This window comes from Sinocyclocheilus rhinocerous, unplaced genomic scaffold (genome assembly GCF_001515625.1).
Source record: "Sinocyclocheilus rhinocerous isolate Xijiao unplaced genomic scaffold, SAMN03320098_v1.1 scaffold111, whole genome shotgun sequence".
Taxonomy (NCBI): Eukaryota; Metazoa; Chordata; class Actinopteri; order Cypriniformes; family Cyprinidae; genus Sinocyclocheilus; species Sinocyclocheilus rhinocerous.
The window spans coordinates 348732-358373 of NW_015642811.1; the positions used below are offsets into that span (position 1 = coordinate 348732).

The 9642-nt window shown below is 37.8% G+C and overlaps 2 protein-coding genes across 2 annotated transcripts in view; one reads left to right on the top strand and one right to left on the bottom strand.

Annotated features, from left to right (window-relative positions):
- Positions 1-7439, top strand: part of LOC107756461 (electron transfer flavoprotein-ubiquinone oxidoreductase, mitochondrial-like) — a 9611-nt gene extending 2172 nt beyond the window's left edge. Inside the window, 11 exon segments of the mRNA XM_016573566.1 lie at positions 612-841; positions 1121-1202; positions 1880-1998; positions 2686-2763; positions 3089-3235; positions 3444-3584; positions 4804-4947; positions 5031-5134; positions 5137-5264; positions 6499-6720; positions 6889-7439. Coding sequence (XP_016429052.1) covers positions 612-841; positions 1121-1202; positions 1880-1998; positions 2686-2763; positions 3089-3235; positions 3444-3584; positions 4804-4947; positions 5031-5134; positions 5137-5264; positions 6499-6720; positions 6889-7052 — 1559 coding nt within the window. The 3' untranslated portion in view covers positions 7053-7439.
- A 32-nt stretch (positions 7440-7471) lies between these two features.
- The window catches only part of ppid (peptidylprolyl isomerase D), a 6575-nt gene continuing 4404 nt past the window's right edge, over positions 7472-9642 (bottom strand). The window contains exons 7-10 of the mRNA XM_016573565.1: positions 9142-9286; positions 8743-8829; positions 8073-8115; positions 7472-7977 (exon numbers count right to left, since the gene is read on the bottom strand). Of these exons, the coding sequence (XP_016429051.1) occupies positions 7889-7977; positions 8073-8115; positions 8743-8829; positions 9142-9286 (364 nt within the window). The 3' untranslated portion in view covers positions 7472-7888. The remainder of the gene's footprint in view (positions 7978-8072; positions 8116-8742; positions 8830-9141; positions 9287-9642) is intronic.

The window sequence follows — 9642 nt, forward strand, 5'->3', positions numbered from 1 at the left end:
TATTATATACCATACCTCTCAATATCAGATTAACTCCCTCTATTTCCTTCAGTGTTCCTTTGACCTCTGGTTTGATCATTTTTTACTATTGTTGTGTGTGTGTGTGTGTGTGTTTTCACTTCTTGTAGTTTGATTTCTGACTTTCTTGTAGTTTTCTTTTTTGACAGCACTTAGGTCAACCTTGATTGTTTTTAAATGTGCTTTATAAATACATATTGTATTGTAGATGTTTTTTTTTTAAATAATATTATAAACTTGTTGCTGAACATTGTACTGTAAAACATTTGCTTTTCAAGACTTTGCTGATCTGAAAGATAGCCTGACTGAATATAGCCTGTCACTGAAAATCATTAGCTTGCTGGTGATTTGCCTCTCATTTATATTTAATATGTATAAATTAGCTGCTATATATCTCTGCATTAATACCCATTTTATCAGCCATTGGTAGTTGAGTTGACATTTTTATTAATCTTGTCTTCTGATTATCATTGTATTTTTAGACAAAACCCACAATTAGATTTTGCATTTAATGGCACTGGGTGATTTTGGTATCAAAAAGAGGCTCAGATGATTGTGATTGATACTGTGATGGTCTGTTTTCATATGTTCAGGGGTGGAAATGGAGCGCTTCGCTGATGAGGCAGACGTTGTCATTGTTGGTGGAGGTCCAGCCGGCCTGTCAGCAGCCATCCGGCTGAAGCAGCTGGCCAATCAGCATGAGAAAGAGCTGCGGGTTTGTGTGGTGGAGAAGGCGTCTCAGATTGGAGCTCACACTTTATCTGGAGCCTGTCTAGAGCCCACTGCACTCAGTGAGCTTATTCCAGACTGGAAGGAGAGAGGGGTACAAACAAACACACATGCACACTGTACCCAACTTAGGATCTGTTAACACAGCACAGACTATTGTAAATACTATATTCCTATTTTAAATGCAAAAAAAAAATAAATTTTTTTTTAAATAAAAATAGCTGTAAAAAATATGGGAAATATGTTGCCATTCTGATTTACTGTCATGTTATTGATTTCTGATTTCTGTCATGTTATTGATAAGCATTTTCTGATTGTGTTGACACATGGACCATTGATGGCCATGACACTGATTTTGATTCATGTCTAACAGGCTCCACTGAACACTCCAGTTACAGAGGACAAGTTTTCCATTTTGACAGAAAAATACCGCATTCCTGTTCCAATATTACCAGGTAGGTTATTGCTATTGCATAAGGCCCATTTTAGAGAGTTATAGAACTTCACACAATGAGAGTTACATAATGTAAAAAAATTAATAAATAAAATAAATGGTCTACTTGTGTCACAGTGTCCTGAATGGTTTTGTAACCTATTGTTAGATTTTGCTGTATTTGGCTGAGCAGTAGTTTGGGTGGCTCGCCAATGTACTAGATTTCTCTAATACATAAAATAAGTACGCTTGACCAAAGTTCTTGTGGGGAGAATAATTTATTGAAGGTAGCAGTGTAGCAGTTCTTCAGCAGTGAAGTTAGCATGTCATCCTTCAAACAATCCTAACCCAAGGTACTGTCTGTGAGACCAGACCTTTATACCTGGTAACAAATGTGCTACAAACAATACAATAACACCCCATGGAGAGCCAATGATAGTGTAACCTCATGATGACCTGATACGACCTCTCCCATGGAGAGCTCATGATACATTGACCTAATGTTGACCTAATGGGCTAATTATATGGGCCATTTGGGTCACACTTTTGTAAATGGAGTTTCAGTTGATTGCATCTGAGGCACAGTCAAAATGTAAATGCATCTTGAAGTGCACATAATCTTTCACTATACAAACTTTTAAAGATTTTTAAGACTGGTTCACTTACATGGATGCAATTAAATGCAATTTGTGAACACAGGACTTCCAATGAATAACCATGGAAACTACTTAGTTCGTCTGGGGCATTTTGTACACTGGCTTGGGGAGCAGGCGGAGGAGCTGGGAGTGGAGCTGTATCCAGGCTACGCAGCAGCTGAGGTCAGAATGCCTTCCTTATGTGAATGTATGCAATTATTTTTTTATTTTAATTAGACCTGCTTTCTATACTTGTAGTTTGTATTGTGAGTGATGTGCTGTACTTATTAAAGCTCTGGATTGGTAACCGAAAGGTTGTAGGTTCAAAACCCCTCAAGACGATCAGCGCACTATAACCTAGATTTTATTTAACTTCAGGACTGCTGTTTCTGTAGTAAGCAGGGTAGTAAGCAAAATATCACGGAATTTTAAAATTGTTAATCACAAATGTCATGGAAATGTATACAATTTTAAAAAGTCATAGAAATGTATGTAATGTAAACATTTGTGTAGTTCCTCTTAGATTGCCTTGAAATTACACTCTGTGAGTGCATTCTCTATTAAATTATTTTAAAAATATATTCAGTAATTTAAAAACAACTGAAAAATCATGGAATAAAGAAAGTTAATTGGTTAAAAGGCAGAGAAATGCATAATGCATTCTCCAAGTTGCTGTAGATAAAAGTAAAAAAAGTCACATGATGAGATATGAAGTTGTAATTTTGAGAATTTTCAGTTATGAATTCCTATTGTTAGAGTCACAATTACGAGATAAAAAGTTATTCACATTACACTTGTCACATTACAGTTGACAAACTCTTGTCAACCTGTCTTTTTCCCTCTCTCTCTCTCTTTTTTTTTTTTACACAGGTGTTGTTTCATGAGGATGGCAGTGTGAAGGGAATTGCAACCAATGATGTTGGCATTGCTAAAGATGGCTCTCCAAAGGTTTTATATGTCAATATACCTTCCAGTGCAGAATATGCAAATACCCTAAATACACATAAAACATTTAAAACACAACCTTTTATGTGATTTAAAAAATTTATTTTTATTTTTATATGAGAATAATTATTAGTCTAAAGCAGCTGAATGTTCACATCAAGCCAAATGTGAACTACATTTTGTTAGAGTTTGAGAGTTTGTGAACTACAACTAAAGATTGCAGTGAGAAAAAATAAAAGGCTAACTGTGGGTAAAGTGATTCTGCTATGCAGATGGCATATTCGTGTGCTATTACCACCACATTTCACGCTCTGTTGAACTCCTCCAGGATGTGTTTGAGAGAGGCATGGAGCTCCACGCTAAGGTCACTTTGTTTGGTGAAGGCTGTCACGGACACTTGGCCAAGCAACTCTACAAGCAGTTCAATCTCAGGGAGAACTGTGAACCGCAGACATATGCTATCGGTCTCAAAGAGGTACAAAACCCCTCTTGCTTTGATGATGCTTTAAACTTACATAAATATTTCTCTGTTCAGTTTGATGTCACTGTTTCCCTTTCAGTGACAACATTTGAAGTGAAATCAGCTAGTTCATTTTCACGTTTGGAGTCATTGCTTTCATTTAAAAGCTTGATGCAATTTTTATGAACTGATGAATACAAAAAAAAACACTGCTTTCTTCTAGCTTTGGGTCATTGATGAGAAGAAGTGGCGCCCAGGACGGGCAGAGCACTCAGTTGGCTGGCCTCTAAACAGGAACACGTATGGAGGCTCCTTCCTGTACCACCTCAATGAGGGAGAACCATTGGTAGCCGTGGGATTTGTTGTAAGTCATCTTTTTCCTGAACCTTCTGGGTCAAAATCTGATTGAAGTGTTTCATTGGATTTGCAAAAGTCCTCCTTGAAGCCTTAATCTTAAAGCAGAATGTTCTGGATTGATGTCTTTGTCAGGATGCTTTGATCTATATAGATATTATTGGCCTCGTTCATCATGTTCCTTCATGAGCTAAAACGAGTGTGAAAAGGCTTTCAACTTTAGAAGTTGTTCCTGGTCAGGGTCTGTCATGAGGACATTCGCTCATCCTACTGATAATGTAGCATATCAAAATGACATTTTTTTCCAATCACTTTTTAAAGAGGCATTTCGTGGAATGCTTGTGATTCATAGAAAATAGCTTCAATTCCAGACGTCTTGAGGAGTTCGGCAGTGATGAGGGGCTATTATCCAATGTCGTCATGGCATAGGATGGTACTCAGTCTGATTGGTCACAGTTTTCTGGAGATACAGTGCAGCGTTTGATTGACAGAACTAAATCAAATCTCATGATTGCTCTGAATTGTTTGTCCCTAAAATACATTTCATTTGCTTGCTGAGCTGTTAGCAGAGGCATTGCAGTTTTGAGATACACAGTGTGAGAATACACTACTGTTCAGAAGTCTGGGGTCAGTAAGATTTTTATTTTTTTTTTTTTAAGGAAGTAATACTTTTATTCAGCAAAGATGGCAGTAAGACAATTATAGTGTTACAAAAGACTTCTATTTTAAAAAATTGTATATTCATCAAAGAATCCTAAAAAAAGGTCTCAAGGTTTCCACAAAAATATTAAGTAATGTTTTCAACATTGATAATAATAAAAATTTTCTTAAGCACCAAAACAGCAATATTAGAATGATTTCTAAAGGATCATGTGACACTGAAGACTGGAGTAATGGCTGCTGAAAATTCAGCTTTGCCATCATAGGAATAAATTACATTTTAAAATGTATTGAGTTGAAAAACTGCTTTTTTAAAAAAAATTTGTAATAATATTTCACAATTATAACTGTATTTTTGGTCAGCATAAGAGACTGACAAACATTAAAAAAATGTTCCCAACCTCAGCCTTTTGATTAGTATGGTATTTGGGCCAAATACTATGGTATTATAGTCCTTCTCAGCTCATCTTAGCAGGCAACAGTAAGCAAGGAGTGTGGAGCTTTGCAAACAGTCAGTGCAGTTATTCTATTATGCTGAACTGCAGATGTGTTTGTGTATGTCTCCTCAGGTAGGTTTGGACTACACTAATCCCTATCTGAGCCCGTTCAGGGAATTCCAGCGTTGGAAGCATCACCCCTCTGTAATGTCAACCCTGGAGGGTGGCAACAGGATAGCATACGGAGCCAGAGCCCTCAACGAAGGAGGTTCCCAGGCATGTCAGCAACTTGAAATTCTCAGTATATATGCTTCTGTTTTCACTTGATAAACTTCTCTCAATTGTGATCTCCCCTCCAGTCGATTCCTAAAGTGACGTTCCCAGGTGGCATGCTGATAGGGTGCAGTCCAGGCTTCATGAACGTGCCCAAGATCAAAGGCACACACACAGCCATGAAGAGTGGCAGTTGTATTCTGTGAGGAACATCAGACCATCTTTCCATAGCTATTTTGGTCTCTACGGAGGGATGGTGTACACTGGGATATTCTACTGGATTTTGAGAGGAAAAGAACCGTGGACTCTAAAGCATAATGGTAAGAACAAAGAAACACGTTACGAAATGTTTGCTTGTTTATAACAATAGCTTTTCATTTAAATCAAACATTGCAAGTAGATGAAAATTCTGAGCTATAAAGTCAGTGCAGTGTATTTGTATTTGCTTTATATAACTGATGGTATATATATGTATTGAGCACAGGAAATGGGCATACTTTGAAGAGTTGAGCTAATGTCATATTAATGTCCATTAATGACTGAATTTTAGACTTTTCTGATGCTTCTATAGATGGAAAATGCTGGGTGAAATCAGTTTCAAATTGTTTTTTTTTGAGAATACAATTTTTATCTGCTGGGAAAGAGGTCTTGTTAAAAAGTACTACTTACAATTACGTTTATCAATCCTGAGAAAGAACTAGAAGTATATGGAATCAGAACTTTGAAATAAAATAAATACTTCCAAATGCTAAGTGAATGAGTGTAAAAATAACTGTAGTCATTACCTTCCAAAAGATTTGAAATGCCCAAGGCAACATGGGTTTTTAGACTATATTAGCATAAATCCTTGTTATTTTCGAGATGGTCCTCACTGCAGAACACAAGATCCAGGGGGCGTTGTTAGATCCAGATCCCACCTTACATATACCTAAACCTATCCGTCTCCACCCCCTGATCCCTAAACCCACCCATCTCCACCCATAAACCTACCAATCTCCACCCCCTAGATTTGGATCCAACCACACCCCCTGGATCTTGTGTTCTGCAGTGAGGGGCTACTGTTATTTTTTGATGATTCTTCATAGTTTGTCCATAGTTCTATCAATCCAAAATCACTTTTGTTGAAAAATAAATGTTCTGATATTGCCCAAAACCTTACTTTGTCCAAGGCATTTTAAACTTTCTAATTACTATTTAACACAAAGTAGTAAGTAAACAACATATACTTGAGCACAATTGTATATTCTTCTTTGTTCTCATTTCTGTATTCATTTCAGAGTTATGTATTCTCATGTATGTATTCTGTATTCTCATTTCAGGGTCAAATGCTCCTAAATGTAATGAACTAACTGTGGTTAGCCAGAGGGCCCCTCCCTGCCTGAGCAGGCAGTTCTTACACAGAATTAGCTTCGGTTTGGGCCAGACTGCATGCTAATAGTCAGACATGTTGCTATGCAAGGCTACTACTCAGTTCACTACAGCAGTGGGCGTCTGCCATCTGTTACAATTCATTTGTATTTTATTTCTAATGGTAAACAAACTAATTTACTGTAGGTCTAGACTCTGCTCAGCTGAAGCCGGCTAAGGACTGTACACCCATCGAGTATCCGAAGCCCGATGGGAAGATCAGCTTTGATCTGTTGTCATCTGTAGCCTTGAGCGGGACCAATCATGAGCATGACCAGCCGCCCCATCTGACGCTGAAAGATGACAGTGTTCCCGTGGCCCAGAACCTTGCGATTTATGACGGCCCAGAGCAGAGGTTCTGTCCTGCTGGTATGTAACTAATGCTCTCAGTGTTTCTGCTGCATTTAGGGATAGAGACTCAACCTTTTAGTTGCACCTGATAATACAAGATCAACAAGCTTGACATGCTGAGACTGATGAAAACATCTGGTGAACAAGCTGCCAGTGTTAAGACATTTTGTCCCTGCTGTCCCACAGGTGTATACGAGTATGTTCCTCTCGAGACGAGCGATGGCATGAGATTACAGATCAACGCACAGAACTGCGTCCACTGTAAGACCTGTGATATCAAAGACCCCAGCCAGAACATCAACTGGGTTGTGCCCGAGGGCAGTGGAGGACCAGCCTACAACGGCATGTGATTTCTGTATTACATTTCGTTTTTATTATTGGGCACATCGCACAAGTTCAGAATCGTTTTACTTAACTTTCAGGGCTAAAGCTTTTAAAGACGCGAGTCCTTCTGATGTGCCTAAGGAGCAGAAAGTCCTCATATCCTGTGTGATATGAGCTTGAAGTGTAATTACATAAAGTGGCTTTGCATATTTCAGGTTTGATCAAATTGTAACATTTGAAATAATTTTATATGTAACGTCCGTCAAAGGAATGTCAAAAGACGAAGGATCATGTTGGATTAACAACCAGTGGACGTTTTAGCTCACCATGATGCGGTTAACTGTAAACTGACAGTTTTGTATATATTGTCAAAGTTGGTAACTGTAACTGGTAGAAATAAATTAATTATTCCATTCTGTTGGTATGTTTTATAGAACTACAAACACAAAAATCCCTGAAAATATCAATTGTTTTATTTCACACAACTGACAGGACTGAATCTCATTTCATCAAAAGAAAAAAAAAAGTTTGCTTTTTTCTTTTTAGCCACCATTTGATAAATGAACCCAGAAACAAACAATATTATTTGCCTATTCTTTCTTGAACAGTAATCGATACAAGACATCTTTAGATCGGCTTACTAAAAATGCGCAAATGTTTTTCATTCACTCACAGACAAATCGTTTTATAACACAGTAGACAAAATGAAATCTCCTTCCAAACCGGACATTTCATATTTATCCTAAATGAAAGACTCCAAGGCCTTTTTTCCCAGCGTTAGACTGAAACACTAAGACACAAGTGCATTGTAAGGGAACATATGCAGGTAGGTCGGTGTGGAGTGAGGTCACTGCAGTTTCCGTTACGCAAACATTTTGGCATAAATCTTCTTTTCTTTCTCTTTCTCCTCCTTCACTTGCTGCTTCACTTGCAGCATTTCATTTCCAATCGCTGAAACCAGTGAAAGGAAAATGTAAAAAAAAAAATTCACAAATCATAAAATATTTTTTAAAATCAAATTCAGAATTTGTAAAGAGCTGTTTAACCTTTGTCATCTGGTGCAATCTCCTGTGCTTTCTTCAGATCAATCTGCAGTTTAAAAACAGAAAAGATGAGTGCTCTTAAGAAATAAACTCATGTAAATTGGAGCAATTTTCTTTTTTTGTAAGACTGATTCATTTAAACTTTCAACATCTGTCTTTGTTCTACATTCAGTAATTGGGGTGATTCTCTCTGACAAAAGCAAAGCCCTCAGACCAAGAGAATATGCAGTTTACTAATGAATTAAGCAGTTTTCCTGAATAACAAGTCCTGTTAACTAGTTCTAAATTAAACTCAAAGATTATTCATAATGCATCCTTTTTTCAAGCCTGAACGTGCCAAACCAGTTTCCATGGTTTCCATGGAAGAAATGAAGTCATACAGGTTTGGAAAGACATGAGGGTGAGTAAATGATGCCAGAATTTCATTGTTTTCTTTGAGGCATTTAGTGCAGTGGTTCTCAAACTATTTGTGGCTGAATTAAAAATGTTGAATTACCAGTTGTCTTTAGGCTGATTAGCTACAGTATGCGCAAAAACTGTGAGCAACTGTTTTGGTAGTTTTTAGGTATCTGAGGTCTCAGTTGGGCTGCTCTGTTCGTTTGACTGAAAACGTTTGGGAACCACTGATTTAGAGTGAGATGAATGTGTATTTCTGTCCATGTAGTGTTGGTACCATGGCCTTATTGAATTCTTTAAGTCCCTGCCAGGCCTGAGCTCTCCTGAACAACGCTTTAGTGTTTGTCTGGTTAAGCTCCAGGGCCTGAGGAAAAAAAAACACCACTATGTTTATGTTATAATACATAAAACATCACAATCACCCCACAAACAAGGAGAAAATACACTTATACAAGCCATTTCAAGAAATCTGAATCCACTTAAACTGTTCCCTAAATAGAGACAGTGCGTCTGGTGATCTATAAATGGTAGCGGCCGTGACAAGGTTATTTCAAGAGCGGTGAATAGCTGAGGTACGTCTTTATAAAACATCAAGACCCTTTGCTTCTTGTATCCTGTAACCCAGATGCAACTGGACACCATTCAGTCGGCTCAATGTCAGAATGTCCCATGTTACCTCATCACAGCTCTCAATAGCTTCCTGCCAGAGTTTCAGTTTGAGTTTGCAGGCGGCCGTGTTGAGAATGCAGCTCAGGGCCGTGGGCTCCAGCTTTTTTTGGGCACTATCATCATCTAAGGTGTTGCCGCAAATCTCTAGATACCTGTGGACCAAAACAACCTTTGCTTGGTTATAGTGATGCATACAGACATGTTGCAGTCACAGTGTTGTCCAACAACACTCACTTTAAATTACACAGTTAGAAATCTTAATGCAGCAAGATTCATTTTTAATGAGCCAAAAAGAACGCACGTCACACCTCTGTTTATCAATTTGCTCTGGCTACCAATAGCTGCTCGCATAAAATTCAAGGCATTGATGTTATCTTCCATTTTTTTATTTGACCCTCTAACTCTAGCACACTCCATTCTAATTCTATTCTTTAAAAAAAACCTTGTCCCTTTTAGACTTGCACTCTATTCATTTGCTGCTTGTTTTCTTAAAAAAAAAAAAAAAAAA